Here is a 19,944-nt window from a genome sequence, read left to right on the forward strand (position 1 = left end):
ATTAGTCTTTTCATCATCTAGGAGTTATTTGATCCATTTGTCATATTCTCTTTTTTAAGGCTTCTCTCATTAACTGGTCACTGACAATAGCCATATCTTATTAGGATACTGATCCTCACTTTGGTCATTTCTGCTGTTTATACTTTTGACAGAATCTTTACTCTTTTGGATTTCTATTTAGAGACTTTTTATGGACTCTAATGCTTTTCTATACTGGTCATTTTTTTTTTCTTTTAGCTCTGCTAGCATTTATTAGTGTTTTCTGTAGACTTGATGATCATTTTATTGCCCAAATATCCCTTACATCATCTGTGAGCTTGCAAAATCCCTTATTCATCTGTTTGATTATCTCCCTTGATATAATTTTTAATAACTCAGATATGTGGCTTTTGGTTTCCTTCCCTTCCATGCCCCAGGGATTAGCTTTGGGGGAGATGGGAATTTTTGGAGACATTTTGTTGGCTTGTCTTCTCATATTCCTACTTTGTTTGTTTGTTTTTATGTTGAAGCTTGATTGTAGTAGAAAGCTTTGTTTCCAGTATGGGGCCTCTTCAGTTTATGTCTGCTTTTCATTGGTTTCCTCTGGGTGTGCTAACTATTGGCCTTTGCCTATGTCCCAGTATCTAACCACTGTCATCTATTTAGGGTGGGAGGTTGCGGTATATTTTACCTAGTTCTCCTGTAATTGATTACAGTACTGTTAATAACCCCAAGACAATCCAGATATTGGCATCCTCCCCCGACAAAAAACAATAGCAACAGCTATGTCACTTTGGCTATGGTAATAAAATCAGCATTAACTATAGTGTCAAATACAGAGTACCCTTAACCATAGGAGAAAAATCTATAATTATAGTATGAACACTAAGAGAAACTAATATTGACCTACAGTAAACATCTACTAAATGGAATGACTTTACTAATAACAGAACACCAATAGTATAAAGTTAACTAGCTATGTAGAAATTTATAAAACGTAGTAGTTATCCTAGTAAAGGTAGAAGGAATGGGGAATTTAAAAAAAGCAAAATTTGAGAAATTAATCCATAGGATATGAGAAAGAGGAAAGAAAAGTGTATGGGGGAGGCTAAGTAGTAAAATCACCATTATATCTCGTTTCTCCTCTGCTTTTGTGGCCAGTGACCATCAATCCCTGGGCTGCCCTTCCTGAGTCCTCAGCCTTCTAGGACTCACAGGAAAATCTCCTATGTGTGAGAAGTTCTCAGTTTTCTGAAACCTTTCCCCATACCTCATAGTCTTAATGAAAGGAAAAAAATGCAGTTCCTGTCTTGGCACAATGCCACTTGTCCCCTCTGTGGCATGGCATCAGCTTCCTCTTCTTGTGATTATTTTCGTTGCTGCTGCTGTGCAAAGAAAGGTGTCGTCTGGATTTTCCCCCCAGCCCATCTGCAGCCCTCCAACTCTGTCTTCTCTATGCAGCATTCTGTACCCATTCTGTTTCTTTTGTGATCTCACTCATACAGCATGTTTGCATTTTCACGTGCACAAGGATTGCTCAGTTTGTCTGTGTTTCAAGGAGCTTGCTCTATTGTGTGATATGGACACAAATGTGTGTTACATGGAGGGGTAAACATAATACAGAGGAAGAAGACAAGCCCAGAGACACTGGAGTAAAAGTTCTGGAGCTTTCCTCTCAGACGAGCTTTCTTGGTAAAAGCTCTAGGCCGGGGAGTTCGGAAGCAGTTCAGTTGACACTCTGGTGAGTTTTTACGATTGTGCCTTTAAATGAAGAGGATTTTGTCTGTTACTGTAAAATACAGGGGCTCTGCATGGGTTACCAGGGCACACTGGTATATTGTGCATCCTGTACAAGTGTGTTACCAAATGTTGATGAATTTGTAAGATTAGGGTTTGCTCTGAGAGTCAGAGGGAAGTTCAAGAGGAGTGGGTGTGACACGGAATGTAGAGGGGACAGAGAAGAGAATTACATAAGCAACACCAGGAAGGCTGGAGTCTTTCCTGGAACTGACTCTACTCCTACAGTCAGATGTGCTGAGGGCCAGGTAACGAATGGAGGCTCAGCAACATGTGCTTTCACAAACCCTGAAACACTGTCCTACTAGGAGTAGACAAAAGCTGACTTTCAGTGTCACTTTAGGACTTTTAATTTCTTCAAGAGTGCCTCTAAAAATCACAGTATTCAAAAGGTGCCTGTACACACAGGCATACGAAGTTTGCTGGTCACAGTGCACTGCAAACAGAAGGCATTTCCTCGTCCCTTCTGCTTATCGCAACTACCAGACTTTCACGCCACACACCTCAAGAGAATCTCATCGGTTTCTTTTTTATCTAAGCCCTGTAACATGTGGGCTCATTAAAATCTGAGAATTTTATTAACTCTGTGATGGTTTATCCCCATTCTTTTTAAATCTTCCTTTCATAAGCAGGATTATGAGGTTCTTGATGAATTTTTAATATTGTCATGAAAATCCTCCTCAGGCGTGTTTCTCCAGCAGAAAACACAACTCTAAGAGTTTTATTCAAATGAACTCAATCATGAAGTGGGCAGGCACCACACTAGCTCAGCTCAGCACACTCCAGAGTCCAGTTCTCTCCAACTAGCATTCCTTATTCATTTGTAATAGAAGGAAGGACCACTAGAGGGAGCTAGGGTTTAAGGAATCCATCTGGTAGCTTTATCTTCTGGAAAAGATGGAGCAGCGCTTCCATTTCAAAGCCTATGCCAGCCTTGTTGAACTGTTCACTGCAGGAAGTCATCTGCTTACTGGATGTCCAGGCAAGTGGTCAGAGGGTGGTACTGTATTTTTAGTGGCCCAGTCTGTTAGTCACACCCACGATGACTGTCTGACCTTGGTATAGCACTTCAAATGCAGAGTGCTGTCCCCTACAGGACCTCCTTCGATGTTCACAGCGACTGAGACCCTGCTGGGAAGGTGCTCCTTTCTGTTTCTGAGACCAACAAACTGAGACAGGGTGTCTTTGCAGCACACTAGGAGGTGTCAGGACGGTAGACTCAGACAAGCGAGGCTCCAGGGTCAGTTGCACTTTTGTGTTGACAGGTGATCCGTGTCATCCTTTCTGCGGGGCAGGGGCTTCGTCTCTCGCCACACGCACTCACATGGTAGCAAAAGGACAGATGTGAAGATTCCAGAACAAAGGAGGAAGGTCGTGGCTCCTGTCTGAAAGCTGTAGGCGGCTAGGATCTCTTCTAGGACCAGGCGCGGAGGGCAGCGCTGGTTCCTCAGAGCCGCCCTCGTTCTCCACGCCAAGGCTGGGCCTTGCCTGTATGACTGCTCCCGGATGCGCTTCGGGAAGCTGCCCTAAACACCCACCTCGGAGGCCAGTCCTTGGCTTTGACGTTTGTCAGCCAGTTCATTCCTGTTCCTAACGCTACACGCTAGGCATGAGATGGTATTCAAGTACTTGCTGGGTAGAGTGGACACATTGTGCCGAAGGTTGTTTTACCCAGGGTCCCTCCTCTGGAGCAGAGCCTGCCAGTCACTCTGCAAGTCTGCCCTCCAACAACTTCATCGATCACGGGTAAAGCACCAGTACCTGGCACTGATCAGCTTGCAAGCCCTGGGGCGGTGCAGGCCGGTGTTCCAGAGGTCTGGGCGAGTTCAAGCGGCGCGTAGGAAGAGTGTCCAATCCCAGGGCCCTTGCGGGGGTGCATTCACGGAGCGCCGCTCCCGCAAGCACGGCGCGTACTAGACACAGGTCGGGCTGTGCCCGAGGGTGCCGCTGCCGCGCCAGCCTCGCTCCAGCGGAGCCGGGAGTCCCGCTTTGTCTCCCCGGCCCGCGGTGGGGGCGCCCGGTAGGGGGAGCCTCAAGCCTGCACTCGCGTCTCCCCGCCCACCCGCAGGCTGCGGGCGGCTGGAGGAGGGCGCAAGGCGCACGGCAACGGCCGGCGCGGCGGGGTGCATGGCGTGCTGCGAGGCGGGATCGCGCGCGGGCCCCGCGCCCAGCTGCCTGCGGCGGTGAGAGCCGCCGCGAGGATGACCATGGCCGGCGGCCGGAGGGGACTGGTGGCCCCGCAGAACACGTTTCTGGAGAACATTGTCCGGCGGTCCAATGGTAAGGAGAGCGCTTGGGTTCGGGTAGGCATTATTTTAATGTTTTCATCCATGCTTTTATTGCAGGCGCCTCCGGCCGCTCGGTGTCCGCAGATGCAGCAGCCCCGGGACGCGCGGGCGTCCGAGGCCGCCTCTTCCTGAGGGAGGTGGGCAGGGCGCGGGTTTCTGGGGCGCCCCTGCCCTGGAGCAGGGAGCCCCGGGGCGCCCTGCAGCGTCTCCTCCGAGGGAGCGGCGCGAAGTCCCGGCAAAGTGCCCGCTCCTGGCCGCCCTCGCGGAGTCCGGGGCTCCGGAGCGGTCACAGGCGCCCCTCCCCGGGGAAGCCGGCCGCAGGCACCGCCGACCCGTTCCGGCCGCTCGGGCGCAGAGATGCGGCTGTGTCCTCGTCCACGCCCGCAGCTGCAAGTCTGAGGTGCAGGGACGCGGGACCCTGGGACGTGCTGTGGGCCGGGGTGTCTGCTTCATCCCACACCTTCGCCCACCCACCTGCTTCGAGGTTGACTCAGGAGGGTCAAATGATTTTCCTGGACCCGGAGGGAAGTGAGGGGCAGAGTGTGCTAAATGGTTACAGGTACAAATGCCACGGTGAAGTCCCGTTCACCCACGAAGCCCCACACGCACGGGTCGATCCGTCGCCCAGGGAAGCAGTAGTCAGCACTGTTTCCCTGTGGTAAGACCAACAGCAGCATGAAGCCCTTAGAGGCCAGAGTCCTGGGAGCAGGAACGAGAGGGAACCATATCAAGTGCCTTTTGGCCCCGCAGCGCGGCAACAGGGCTGAAGCACTTACAGAGCGGCCCCGTCACTGGGCAGCGGCAGCTTGCACCTGTTCATCAGGGCTGCGAGGAGAGGGAGCCCAGCATGAGATGCTGGCTGGCGCCTGGGCCCTGCTCAGGTCCAGAGACGGTGACATTCTTCTCCCAAGAGAGGGCGAGGAGCTAACTCAGGAAATGGGTTTTAATAATGTGTAAATATCGCAGTTTCCAAGCCTTTAGGAGATGGTGTTTTAAACGATGAGTTTCCATTTGGATTTAGTTAGGAGTTCAGGGGAAGGGCATGAAAAAATAACTTGTGCTACTAATAAATACTCTAATGCAAAAGTGATTTAAGTTTATCTTATAAGAAAAAGAATATCACCTAGGATAGCAAATCGTCATGAGTTACTTGCTTTCTTGGAAATGATCTTTTTTTTTTAAATTGTGTTTCTTAAGAATAAGAGTGTTAGAGAGGGTTTCTGGTCAGTTACCTTTCCCTTCAAGGTCTTCCTTATTCAAGTCAGCAGAGGTGGCTTTTAGAGCAAGGTCACAGTCATTACCTGGGGATGCAGGGAGCATAATTCCTAAAGGAACAGCCACAATAAACCCTGCCACCATAAAAAAGCCAGAGGTGATTATTGATTTTAAAGTAACTCTTTATTTAAGACTTCCTGTGTGTTCTTGCTATTGTCACTGGCCTGCTGAGATTTTGGGGTCCCATTGTCAATGACATGACTTTCACATCAAGGACAGTCCTCTGGGTTAGAGGGACACTCTACATCTAACTCGTGCTGTGTGGGTTTGTGAGTACAAGGAGCAGGAGGAGGGTCCCACCTGCTGCAGTCCTAGGGCTTGTTGGGTTTGACAGAGGACCTTGAGGTCTGGGAGCCAGGAAGGCAGATACCTTCTCCTGTAGTTGATCCTTGAGCCACTTCCCCGACATATGCGTGAATAGCCTGTCAATAGAGCCAGTGGCTGGGAATATGTTTAGCCTTGGAATTTTCATCTCAGCACTGGGTCCAACAGCTTGATTTCAATTAACCAATCAGCAACAAAACAAAACATCTTGGGCAAGTTGGGTGAACTTCTAAAATTATTATTTCAGATGAAAAAGTGCTAATCTTGAAATATGGGATTTATATTTTTAGCGATCCCTTTCATAATATCCCCTGAACATGAATGGACAAAAAAGTGAACTCTTAGAAATATCACAATATCTACATGCATTATTTTACTGTGATGGAAAAAGTCTATTTAAAAATATTGATTGTCTCCTCCTAAAATTCACCAACCTATTTTTGGAGAGTACAGCATTTAAATTGCATTTTACCTTTAAATAGCTATACTTCATAATAATTTTATTAGGTATTTTATCCCAACAGCCCTATCTGGTATTATTGTTCCTCTTTTACAGATCAGAAAACTGAGTTCTAGGAATATTATGTGACTTAGTGAAAATGGCTGAACAAAGAGTGCCTGAGGCTGGTGATTTCTGAGGATCTTACACATCCTTCTTGCAGCATTGTTTTCTCTCTCGTCCTTGTACCTTGATCCACGGAACTGTTTTGCTATCCTTTAAAAAAAATGACTCATATGCTAATGGGTGATAGAACTGGTCTTATTTTGGGTGATTTGAATATCTAGTATTTGTAATATCATACAGTAGTAGGGTGATATGGACTTTAGACACTATCTAGTCTGGCTTCCTCTCCCCATCATTGTATAGAGAAATTGATGCAAATGACTTTCCTTAAATATTTAAGGACAGAAATGACACATCCCCAGAATCATATTCTTTATAACACATCATGCAACAGCATTCCTTGTGTTGCCATTATTTTCTCTGAAGAAGCATAATTTCCCAGTGGAGACTAAGCAAAATGTTATAACAACAAGAACAACATCCATTTTGGCCAACAGCCACACTTCCATATTCAAACAGAATAACAGGGCAAAGGAGAGGCCAGTCATGTTTCAAGAAGCTTAAGTCTTCTCATGTTGTCAGTGGTTTAGCAGAAGGCAGTGGTGGACAAGGGACATTCCACATCTGTGTTCCCAAGTCACTTTCCATAGACTGTCACCTTTAATTCTCACGAGCCAGCAATGGAGAAGCAGTGTCTCCATTTTAGAGTTTAAAGAGCTAAGAATCCTAAAGTTAAATGCTTCCACTTATAGTTAATAAGAGGCAGAGTTAGAAAAAGGTAGGCAAAGGTAGATCAGAGACAAGCCAGGAATTGTTACTGTTTTATTCAACAAAGATTTACTGAACATACTGATTGAACACTGGGGAAATAGTGGAAAACAAGAAATCCACCATCCTCCTAGTAAGTCACACCCTACTAAATCTGGGGCCTATTCCACAGTGACTGTTGCACCTGTTATTTTGGCCTGTCATTGTATTTGACAAACATTCTTAAGATGCTTACTGGTCTTGCTGGCTCTAAAAGCTATTCAACTGTTTTTTAAATACACTTTGAATGCCACTTGAAGGAGAGATTTGGTGAGTATCTCTCTTTTTCTTTCTGATTGTTGCAAGTAGGCAGCAGGCATAATGGCTTTTCCTATGATGGTATCAGTGGTTGTTTAAAATCTTATTGACTTTGTTGCCACAGAGGCAAAGCTAGCCTGTTTCTCTTTATAGTCGTGTTTGGAAAGTGTTGTTCAGAATATCTTTTTGATGGTTGCTTAAATTTTCAGGCTCTTGTCAGAGTGCTCACCAAAGTAAATAGGAGATCTGTCTTAGGACAGCTGGCCGACCTTAGTGCCAGGAAACCACAAAAATATTACTCTAAATGGTCCCATTCTGGGCAGAAGAACATATGTTTTATGTGCAGGAACCTGTATCAAACAATTATAGGTGCCAGTAAGAATCCATACAGGAGTGAAACGTAGCACATTTTGGTCCAGATTTATGTACATGTATAATTTACAGATTGCTAAGTCAGCTGTGTTTTTGTACAGTGTTAAGTTGGTTCAGGTTGTTGATATAATTAGTTAGCAAACAGAATGAGAGCTGTGGGTAATGTTGTATCTCCTCATAGATGTGTTGAGTCGTGGCAATATTTATAAAACAGAAAACTGGTTAAAATACATGAGCTTTGAAAAGGGAATGGATGACATCCTAGATTATTACCAGCTCAACAGTGCTTATTTTTCTTGCCATAGATTCTAAGGTAAGCTTCACCTGTCTTTCTCTGAAAGTGTCAAAATGTTGAATTGAGCCACAGATACTACCTGGGGGATGGAGCTGTTGAAGCCTTGTGATTTAATGAAAGGCAATAAAGCTTCTGAATACCATGACTTTTATGAAGCCAATCTATTTTAATAATTTATCTCAAAAGAATATATCCATTTGAAGAGATAGTCTTTTTTTTGGTTTTGGTTTTTTTCCGGTACCAGGAATTGAACTCATGACCTTGCGCTTGCCAGGCAGGCGCTGTGCCGCTGAGCTAAATCCCCAGCCCAATACATGCATTTGAGACACACCATGAGTGAATTGAATCCTTGGCTTCCTTGTTTCTGATAGCAGATCTTCCTTTACTGTTGGATTTCCTATGTGGCAATGGTTCCTTGAGCGTTGTTTTGAAATGCCTTGATTCTTTCTTCCTCCTTTAATTTTGGTCAGTTAATGGCTTGAAAGTAAGCATTTAAAAATATACTGGTCAGTTATTGCAAGGAGCTCTATTTAATTTATACATTCAGGACATTTGGACCATTATTTGTTTTGTTTTGTTTTTGTTTTTCTAAGTAGGCTCATCTATAATTGATGAGAATGGGAAATAGAATCACAGAATCCTAGGTCTGAAGAGATAGTCCATACACTGCCTCCTGTAGTCTTTGAATCCTCCCCAGAATATTCCTCCCTCCCAGCAGTTATCCACCCCATGTCTGGCTAGCTTCACAGACAGGGAATTCACTTTTTTTTATAAGGAAAAATTCTGTTTTTAAGCAGCTATAGATGGTGGCCCAAGACTATAGTCCAAGCACTCAGGAAACTGAGATAAGTGGGTTGCAGATTCCAGACCAGCCTGGGCTACATGTGAGTTCAGGGCCAGCCTGGGTGTAATGCGACCTGTGTCAAAAACAACAAACAAAGCAGCTATAGCTGTGAGTTAGTTTCTTTTCTTTCTTCCCGCCTGTTTTTTGCTGCTGTTTGATCTCATGAAACCTGCCCTTTTACAAGTGCCACTCTTTCCAGGTTCATCTTATGGAACAAGATGCACCTGGCCCACTGCTTTCCCAACTGTAAACTTTTTCTTTCTTTCTTTTTTGTTTCGTAATTTGATAAATTGTCTTGTCCTGTTTGATTCTTATCTTTATTTTAAATCGTTTAAAATTGCTTAATACCATAAATAGAAAAGCACATAAAACACTTTTGTGCAACATTTTTTTCCATCTCTGTAAAGCGAATACCATGTCACCATCATCTGTGTTGAGACAGAACCATTCCAGAACCCTAGAAGCTCCTAAGATCCTTTCTCATTCCAACTCCCTCGCTCCCCTCCCGAAGGGAGTCTGTGATGATAACTTTCCTGCATATCCTCATATTTTACCACTTTGTTTTGGATTCCTAAACACTACAGCTTTTTCTCTTTCTAGTTTGAAGCACTGTGTGTATGGAATCGCACAGCATGTATCCTCTTGTCACTTGGTGATTTCTCTTTGCGGTTGCTTGTCTTGTTGGCTCGTGTTCCCTGCTGCATAATACAATGATACCACATATTTCATTTATCCATTCTGATGTTGAGGAACATGTGGGTTGTTTCTCATTTTATCCTGTGCTGCAAACATTCTTGTACAAGGCTCTTGGAGTGTGTGGACACATATCTCTCTCGAGTATATACCTAGTATGTATATGTTTAACTATGGTAGGTGTTTTCTTTTTTTTTTTTTTTTTTCCCTCTGGTACCAGGAACCGAACTCACGACCTTGCACTTGCCAGGCAGGCGCTTTTGCCACTTGAGCTAAATCCCCAGCCCCTATGGTAGGTGTTTTCAAATAATCTTCCAAATGGTTTGTACCAATCTGTACTCCTAGCCATATATGAATGTTCCCATCCTTTTTTCTTTAATAATGAGGTTGCTCAAGCAATCTAGTAACCAATAAACAAGGTCACTTAGGGTTGTTTTACTAGTGAGCACATGACCAAAATAAAATGAAAACAAAACTTAACTGTTGTCCTTAGGGAAGCATCAGCATCTACTGATGTTTAAACATCCTCCCTGTGAGATCCCTCACACATGGTCATGAATGACGTGAAAGACTTGTACTCATTCTTAGAATTATGTGCAAAGGGTACGTGCAAGGGCTGTGGGTTTTCAAGATTTTTTTTGGTGTGTGTTTAAGAGATTCATTTTCTTAAATTGAGAAGCAGTAAACTCTGGGGACAGAGATTATGTAAGAATTAGAACTGGAAGGGCAAAAAAATGAGGAAGTGCGTAATTTATCTTTCCTTTAGTGAAAGAAATAAAACAAATGACTGTAGGAAGGGGACAACTTAGTGGAGGGATCAAAGATCAAAGGAAAATTAAAACAAGAAGCAAAAACTAGATTATGGTTCAATTTTTTAGGTGCGGTGGACCTCATCTGAGCCCTCACTGTGTCCAGGAACCAACACGAGTGGGACTTTTGTGATGTTGGGTCTCACAGGAGAATCCATGGTGAAGGTGAAGGTGCACTGTAAATCTCTCCAAAGATTTAAGAGATGTTACACTGACTCAACACTTACTACATATTTTCCCCTTGTGAACACCTCACCCAAGATTATTCTTAGACTTTACAGCTAGGTCATTTTATTTTTTGTGAGTTTGGATATAGGATGACCAGATTTTGTAGACTGGATCCAGAAGACTGAAGAATGTAGAAAGCCTTGTTTTGAGGTGGTCGAAGTTTCCTTTTAAAAACCTAATTCTTCCTGGACACCCCATTGCTCTGTCTTCTCAGTGCATGCTTGCTTGCCCACTGTTGTGAATTTTCAGGTTCCTAGATGCTGGAATTTGGGTGATGTTCTGGTTGTTCTCTATGCAAGTGCTGCTTGCTGAATAGATCAAGGTCTGGCCAATGGCAGCATCTTCTTTAGTTCTCATGGTCTCTGCTCTAACAATCAAATTCTTCACTTAGTGACAGATCTACTTAAAATTCTTTTGATTGGACACTGTAGAGATAAGCCAACAGTTTGCTTACTAATGCTAAGATTATTCATTGTGTAAATTAAAATGACAACTCCTGATTAGTTCTGTGTTGCATAAAACTGGTGTTCTGAAATTAACTGAGTCAATCCTATCGTTATTAGTGTAATAAGTGAGAGTGCCTCAAAAGCATCCTTCCTCATGGCTCTGCAGTGACATCAGATGCTTCTGTGAAGAGGAGAAATGGCCCTCACCCTCTCCCTCTCCCTGAGAGCAATGATGTGGGCGCCCTTCACCCGCATTCTCAGAGGGCTGGAGTCATTTGGAAAGATGGTACCATGTTGCTGAGGTTTACTGAGACGCATCTCCTGCTTCACTTTGGCTTGGATTAAGAGTGGATTTGGAAAACGTATCTTAGGTGAGAACTTCACAACCATGGCAGAGGCTCAAGTTACTTTGAGTATTAAACTCTCTCAGTTAAATGGATTTTAAATTTGTTTTCCTGTAGCATTTTTGGAACTGACTGATCAGACTTGAATGCCGTTGTCGTTAGGGTCGTGCTCAGAGGCTCTGCCAGGATGCTGTTCTGCACATCTTCTATTTGAATGATTAGAGCCAATCTCTTCTTTTCAGTCTGTGCTGTGGGTGGCTGGCCTGCATAGATTACATCAGTAGGCCTGTTGCTTTCTGGCTTCTTGCTGGCTTCAGCTGATGGGAGGGGCGAGAGAGATTGTGGAATCTATTTTCCTGCTTCCCTTCCTGCAAATTCAGGGCAGTTTAACATTTTTTCTTGGTTAAAGGTTACATCTCCAGCTCCTTGGTTTGGATAGGGCTGGGAGGCTTGAAACTCCCAGCTACAAGTAGTAGCCCTAGTTTTGGTTCAGGGACTTCACCTTGGTAGCTTGCCACCTGCCACAGTGGGAGTTTGTATACCTTAAAAATTGGCAAATGCTATAAGTCAGGCCTCCTCCCCACTCCCAGATTGCCAAAACACTACTACTACTTTACCCACACCTTTGTAAATAGTTCCTTTATCCATTTGAGTGTGTCGTAGCTTCCTGCTTTGACTGACCAATGGAACCAGTTACTCATACTCTGGATAAAGTGTTTCTCAGTCTTTGGTCCACACAAACAGCAGTCATGAACTTGGAAGGGAGTGTGCACTCAGGTATTCCCTTCAGCGTGCCCAAAGCACCTGTGTTCTGCCTGATGATGGCAGCAGAAACTACACCTGTATTGTCCACAGGCTTGATGAATATTGCCATGTTTTTTTCCATGTTTTTTTTATTTTTTAGCTTCATACTCTTAGAAGTCAAGAAAAAGTATAATTAAATAGGGGGCTTATTGACAACATTAGAGGCCAGCTACAACTAGTCATAATTATCAGTTATAATTAATAGTTATAATCAAGACTTTGGAAGAATTAAATAGCCTTTCCAATCTGTGTTCCATGGGTTTTATATTAATCTTCTCTAATTTTCTCTATAACTCTGTTCTGTGGATACTATCATTATCCCCATTTTATAAGTGCAGAAACTGAGATTTAAAGAGATTAAATAAATTGCCTTAGGTTAATTTCTAGTAGTGGAATTTGTAGCTTTTTTAGTGATGCAAATTCTTGGGCCTTACCTCATACCTACTGAATCAGAAACTCTGTGAGGGTCCCCATTACCTGTTTCTATGTAGGTAGTCCAGGCAACCCCAGTGCACCTTACAGCTGGAGAGCCCAGCTTCCGTAACAACTCCAGCTGTTTCTTTGGTTGGGAGATAAATGCTTGGCTGCCAGGCACATGTGGATGGGGAGTGTGCATGCAGGAATGTGAGGGACTTTTTCCCTGCCGACTTTCAGATAGTTCCCCAGTTTTTGCCCACATCCAGTTCCTGCCTTGTGAAGTCCCCTAGCACTGGCAGATTCTGTCTCTTCTGGAACCCGCTGAACCCATTAACCTCTGTTTTGGCTTCATCCTGCTGGGATTTTAAAACCACCATCTTTCACACATCATCTCCCACCAACCTTCCATCTGGCTGAGCTCCTTCTCCTGGGGATCCCCGCTCTTTGTGGTTGTTGTTCAAGAAGGAGGCAACAGATGTGTACACCCAGCCTGCCATTTTGAAATGATAACAGACGTGACAGCTCCCCCCAGCCTGGCTTCACTGAAGGTGCCACTTTTCCCATTCTTCTCTTCTCATCACTTTCTTAGGCCTCTGCTTTACTTGCTGTCTCTAGTGACGGCTGCTCTCAGGATTTCCTGGTTTTCTTCTTTTCTGTGTATCTCTCTGTATGGGCAGAAAAGAGGCGATTGTTTTCCTGTCTATCCTACATGGTTGTGACTTATACCCTCTAATAAAAAGTTAGCAAAATAAAGCATTACACATCCATTAATGTGGACATGTGCACGGGAACCATAAAAATACGACATGAAGAGAAGCCTCATGGTTGAACACTCTATTCATAGGGGAGGGGGAAATAGCAGTAGGAACTGTAGGCAATTTTAGAAGGGTAGGAAGTGATTTTTATAGAAAATGAATGAACCCAGAGAATATGCAGTGGCTGGAGACAAAGTTTCTAGGTATGTTGTTTGATGCCTCTTTCTGTAATATGAGTTTAATCTTTCTTGGTTGATGAAATTTCAATGGGAAGATTTGAAGGCAATTGTGTTCTTCTTTGCAGACCCAATCTTTAAGTAACTATGGGAACTTTGGAGAGAATCTCATTCTGCTTTTTGGAAGAGACAGAGGATCACAAAAGATTGAGAGACAGCAGTGGTGTGGGAGGTGCTGAGTTAGGCTGGGAAAGATCAGAGACAGCTTGGTTCTGAGACTCTTTCTCCAGTCAACATCTCAGAGCATCTGATGCTAGGGTAATTTTTTCTGAGCCCCAACTTTTTTTCTAGTTCCTGGTCCCCCACTCCTCAATGTCTCATGGACCCTCTCCTCTGGTTTCCCAGTCTCTTGGTGTCTCACTCATTGCTGGATCTTGCTCATGGTCTCACACTGTGTCAGCCTGTCCCCTTTCCCATGCCCTCACTCTCCTCCTCCTCCCATCTGTCTGTTTTCCTGCCTGTCACCAACCATGTCTGCTGCTCCTGCCTTTTGTCTGTCTGTGTTGCTGTCTGTCTCTGTCACTGTCCATTTGTCCCTCTTTGCCATTTGTCTCTGGGGTGTCTGCCCCGTCTACGCATTCCTCCCTTTCTGCCTACTTCTCCCTTGCTGTGGCCTCAGCAGCTGCTCCTCTGTGCATCTTTCTCAGCTCCCTGTTTCCCTCCCAAGGGCCACTTTCTCTGTTTGGTCACCAGCATGTATTGGTCAAAGATGTCTGCTCAACCCTACAGACCTCTCAGCCTTAATGTCTTAGTCTTTTTTCTGAGAGAGAATAAAATCTGTGGAGCCCTGAGCATGCATTTTTGGCTAATAGGCTGCTCCTGGTTAGTCCCTGTGACTGGTAGGGGTGTGGCGGGGGTGTGTAGAGTTATAAGCTATATAGAGTAAGGCCGATGAAGCTAGATGGACAGGTGTGCCCTCTGCACTCCTTCCAGGCCTGGGACACAATTGAGATGCAAATATTTGTTGTATTAAACTGAGCTGCTCCCAGATTCTTTCCATCCACCCTAATGTGATGTTCTGTCCTGTGTAAGACTTTTTAAAAATAACACAGGAGGCAAATGTAGAACTAATTTTAGGAAAAAAATTTTTATAGTCTTAGTTAATATTTTATAGTGCTTACTCTGAATCACTTTTCAAGAAAATTCCTGGCAATGACTTTTTCCTGTGTTCTTCAATGATGTTATAAGACTTTAATGTACCATATATATAATGCTGGTAAAAATGAGTATCAGACACCTGATTGAATACTTTGTTGAACCACTTCTTAACAAATGACCACATAAACAAATCCTTCTCAGTAGTAGCTCAACATACACTGACTTCTTATTTACTAAGTAAAATATTCAGTAATAAGTCTGTATTTCTAATGCATTTTTATTCTCTTTATATACTGCTTCTGAAGCTGACTCGTCTGTTTTTATTGTTTTAAAATCCTTAAACTGGTGCTGAGTGAAGATGAAGGTCATGCTCTTGAAACCACATACTTAGGAGTACCTACCCAGCAAATGAAGTGTTTGAGTTTGCTTCTGAAATTGAAATCTCTCTCCCAATTGTAATTTACTGGCTTAATAAAAAAATGTATTTCTGTGGGGTGTTAAAATTATAGGCAAAACAAATAACTATCAAATCTCTTGGGAGTTTAGTTTGTTTTGTGCTAAGATTGGACCCTTGACAATTTAGAAGAGTCATTGTCATGGAATTTTATTGTTAAAAAGCACAAGAGAGCCTCAAACCAACTTTTGCTGATATTAAGATTTTAGATATTTCATTTAGGTGTATCATACAGATTTATCTCCATTTTTTTTCATTCTGTCCTCCCCATTCTCCCAAGTATTACCACATTTTCATCCATCTTTTTTTAAAAAAAGTAATTTCTGGCATAGATTTTGTTTAGGTTTGTGTAAATCAAACTGTTGTTTCCTAGTATTTGTATAAAATTCTTGTTCTCTTTGTTTATCTCATTTTTTTACTTCATCATTTTATTTTTATTTATTTATTTTTTTTTTGGTTTTTCTCTGGTACCGGGAACCGAACTCAAGACCTTGCGCCTGCCAGGCCGGCACTTTGCCGCTGAGCTAAATCCCCAGCCCCAACTTCATCATTTTAAAAGAAAGGGAAATGTATTTTAGCTCAAACTTTTTTTTTTGTAAAAATGCTGATGTCTTTTGCAACCTATAATATTACAAAGCATCAGGAAGATGTGTTCTGTTCTAAGAAAAATACTTTGAGTTATTGCAAAATACTCACTGTGGCCCTCTCAATAACCAGTGTTGGCAGGGAACAATGCATTTGTGTGAACTGCTGGAGGAGTGTGGGCTTTATCTGTATAATTGTCCAAACTGAGTCACTTTTCTAAGCCATTGCTCTAGTTTGTTCCTTCTTTGTTATTTGCGGTATATAATGAAAAGCAATTTTCTAATAATTTCTTTTTAGAATATCTCTGTTATGCTTTATGGGCAAATGGTAGGTTTGGAATGATTTTGACACATCTGAGTACTTCTGGGTGGTTTGCCTCATGCTCCACCAACTGAAGAAACTTTTCATAATGGGGGAAGGGAATCTTTTCAATTTTTAGAAAATGTTTGTTTTATTCTGTGAACCAGAGGAAAACTGTAGGCTGAGGACAGTTGAATTTAGGATACCTTACATTTAATTGCATGCTGTCTTGGAGCTACCGACCCTCAGGGAGTAAAAAGACATCAGAAGGAGATAGTAGAATCTGGCTAATTTGCATGAAAGACCTGGAGACAAGGGGATTGTTACATGAGAGACGGTGAGTAAATCAAGGAAGGGCAGCCAGATTGAGCCTGCACGTTTTACTGAACAGGATAAGAGGGACTTGATCAGTTCACAAAATATAAATCTAGAGGCAGGCTCAGTTCTTCACAATGGACTGTTGGCTGATTGGAAGTTACACGTTCTACTTGCAAAAGATAGGAAGGAGCCTGCCTTCAGTGTCCATGGATTCCAAATACAGTAAAACAACATTACATTGCAGTAGGCTTTATAAATGATCTAGAAGCGACTTAAGCATAAGCATACATGAGGATCATACACAAACACCACACCATGTTAAGGGACATGAGTGGCTGTGGATTTTAGTATCCTGGTGGGGGTGGTCACTGAAAGCAGCTCCCTGTGATTATGGAGGGACAGTTGTATGTACATCTAGAGTATATTTCTTCCTTTTTGTTTATTTTTAGAATTTTTATTAGTACATGTTTGCCATATGTAATGATTACCCTTATCAGGGGGAGTTAGTACATGTACATAACACATCTTAATTCTTTTTACTTCCTCTTTTCTCCGTCCTCCCCTACCCTCCTTCCATTTTTTGACTCCTTCCCCATTTGCAAAAGATCTTTTGACTTCCTATCTATCTTTTATTTTGCTCTTAAATCTCATATTTTTTGACTTGACTTTATTGATTTCAAAAACACAGTTAGGCATTTTTTAGTATATACAAAGAGACCCACCTATACATGATTGATTTCTACTGTAGAATCCTTTGACAATGTTGTACATTTCATTAATATTGAATATTGCACCATGTTCCAAACCCAAACAATTCCACTGAGCAAAAACCTGACAATACAAGTGACCCAAAATATGAATATGAAATTTTAAAGATGTTTCTGCATTTTTTAAAGTACCGGTGATTCATCCCGGGCCTTGGGATTGCTGGCCGAGTGCCCTACCCAGTGCTCAGTAGCTATATCCTTAGCCCTTTTATTTTTTATTCATTTCACTAAGATGTTAAGTTGCCCACACTAGCCTCAAACTCGAGTTCCTCCTGCCTCAGCCTCCAGAGTAGCTGTGATTACAGGTGTGCTCCACCATGCCCAGCTTATTTCTGGTATTTTTGAAGTGACTCAGACCGTACAGAGTTAAGCATAGGAAGTGAAGTTTGAGGGAATTACTGGTTGGTTGTGCTGTATGGGTAGATGGCTTGCAGACTGCACAGGTATCATCTGATTCTTCTTTAGTACAAACCTAGTTAATTAGCAGCGAGATTGGTCGCTGCCATTAGCATGGAGGTCTACACCAGCATACTCTCCCCAGCCCCAACTCCATAACCACAACAGTTTACAAGGGGCAACACTGTGACTAGGATCCAGCTTCAGTTCAGTTGTTCTTTCAGATGGTGCTCTAGGAAGCCTAGGGATCTCTTGGAAAAGGTGTCATTTACCCCTTATGTTCCTGTTGGTTTTCATGACTGACCATTGGCTCTGCGTGGAGTCCCAGGACCTGGTTTGCATTAGGTAGTCCCTGCTGGTAGAGTTCCACGTGGCCTCTCCAGGAGCACAGCTGGACTCCTCGCACGACAGCTCACAGCTCCTCAGAATACAAAGTAGAGGCCACTAGACTTTGAGGCTTAGAGCCAGGATCAGCATCACATCATCCACTGCAGTGGAAGCAAATCGTAGACCCACCCAGATTCAGGGGAGTGGATTCCACAGAGCTTGAAAGTGAGGAGGCAGGGCTTCCTGGGGCTGCAGTAATCTTAGCTGTTTAGAGGCTGCTTTGACTGTACCAGCTATCACAGAGACATGTGAGGGGATGGTGTCTTCTTCTTCTTCTTCTTTTTTTTTTTTTTTCTGGTACCAGGAATTGAACTCACGACCTTGCACTTGCCAGGCAGGCGCTGTGCCGCTGAGCTAAATCCCCAGCCCGGGGATGGTGTCTTCTAAAAGTATGTTTATAAAAAGAAGAAAGCCAGTGAAAAAGACTCGAATAGAACAGGCAGAATCTGGAAGGGACTGTATTGCTTCTTCTTCTGGAGGAATTTATTCAGAGTCTCACCAGTGTGATTTGGCATGCCAGGAGTCAGGAAAGTGGGTGACCCTTGGAATCTCGGGGCTTTGACCCTTGTTAATATGTTGGAGCTCATTTTATTCTCATTCTTTCCAGAATTTATGCAACTGAAGACAGTCTGAAGGAGCCAAATGAAGGTCAGAATACAGTGTCAGCTCTCATACTATGAAACTGGATTACAGGGTGCCAGTACAGTTTGTGTCCCTCCTAGAACTAGAACTTGGCTTGTAGACCCTGAGTCACTGATCTGCTCCCAGGGCAGGATGCTAGAGCCAACAGGACAGAGCTCTGGAGGGTTTGGCACAAGTAGGTTCTGAGTGACACAGGAGATAAGTAGCTCACGGCCTCTCTCACTTCTCCACGTTAGGCGCAGGAAAGTCTGAGAAGCCAAGGCCCACAGAGTGGCTTCTTCTTGCTCTTTATGTACCTGCTGACAGCTTGGTTATTGTGGCTGTGGAGGTCGACATGAGGAGGGTGAAGAGAGGTCAACAGTATTTATTCTATACTTCCTCTTTCTGGGGCAAGTGGACAACTTTTCCTCTCAGTGGAAACCCAGATATAGAAAGATGAGCACTGTCTTCATAAAAGTCAAAGTAGAGTTTTACAGCAGTACTGTGTCCTGCCAAGCCTAAGTACTACCAGGGACTCTGAGGGACTTGCAGTGGCTCTTCTGATGCCATGGAAGGATATTGTAGAAGTTCCATTTAGGAACATGGGCTGTGGCGCTTATTGCTTTTTTGCTTGTTTGCTGTGTGGTGTTTTGCAGTTGTTCTGGCTTAGACATAAGCTGTCCCCTGAAACGTCTTGCGTGCTCACAGGCGGAGTTTTTGGAAGATGACGTGGCTTCATTGACAGATTGTTCCACTTGTGAGATCATAATTGATGGCATTATCAAGAGGGGAATTTAGGCCAGAAGCAGGAGTTCAGGCCCAGCTGAAGGAGTGGGTCATGGGACTGTGATCTTAGAGCCTGTATCTTGTTCCCGGGCCTTTCCTCACTGGTTCATCCCCTTTTTCTGTTTCCTGGCTGCCATGAAGTAAGCAGCTTTTTCCTACTCTGCCTTTTCGCCATGATATACTGCTTCCCCAGAAACACTGGAGCGGGCAACTGTGGACTGAAATCAAAGTGAAGCTTTCCTCTCTGAAGTTGTTTTTCGCAGTTACTTGGTCAGAGCGATGAAAAGTTGACTGACACAGCAATGGTGGTAATCGGACCCAGAGTCTTGAACATGCTAGACAAGAAGAACTACACCCTCTACCTGGCTTCGGTGTTTTGATCGTTAGTTTTGTGTCAACTTGATTGGTTGTGGACTTCCCAGATATTGAGTGTTTCTAGATAAGTGCATGAATTTTAGGGTTATTTTCCTATTTCTGTGGAAAATGTCATTAGACTTTTGATAGGACTTGTATTGAATCTATAGATCACTTTGGGAAGCATGGACATTTTAACAATAGTAAATCTTCTAGTCTATGAGTGCAAGTTACCTTTCAAGCATTGGGTTACTTTCCTAATGAAGTTTTACCTTGCTTCAAGTTAAATTTCCATTTACTGAATGTGGGAAATAATCAATAACCAGAAAGACATTTATGTTT

General features: G+C 43.3%; 1 protein-coding gene across 2 annotated transcripts in view; it reads left to right on the top strand.

Annotated features, from left to right (window-relative positions):
• The first annotated feature begins 1,539 nt into the window (after nt 1-1,539).
• Nucleotides 1,540-19,944, top strand: part of Kcnh1 (potassium channel, voltage gated eag related subfamily H, member 1) — a 373,266-nt gene continuing 354,861 nt past the window's right edge. For both annotated transcript variants that reach the window (XM_005404511.1, XM_005404512.1), the window contains exon 1: nt 1,540-4,056. In XM_005404511.1, coding sequence (XP_005404568.1) covers nt 3,978-4,056 — 79 coding nt within the window. In that variant the 5' untranslated portion in view covers nt 1,540-3,977. The remainder of the gene's footprint in view (nt 4,057-19,944) is intronic.

This window comes from Chinchilla lanigera, unplaced genomic scaffold, assembly GCF_000276665.1.
Source record: "Chinchilla lanigera isolate Chin_1 unplaced genomic scaffold, ChiLan1.0 scaffold00088, whole genome shotgun sequence".
In the NCBI taxonomy this organism is placed as follows: domain Eukaryota; kingdom Metazoa; phylum Chordata; class Mammalia; order Rodentia; family Chinchillidae; genus Chinchilla; species Chinchilla lanigera.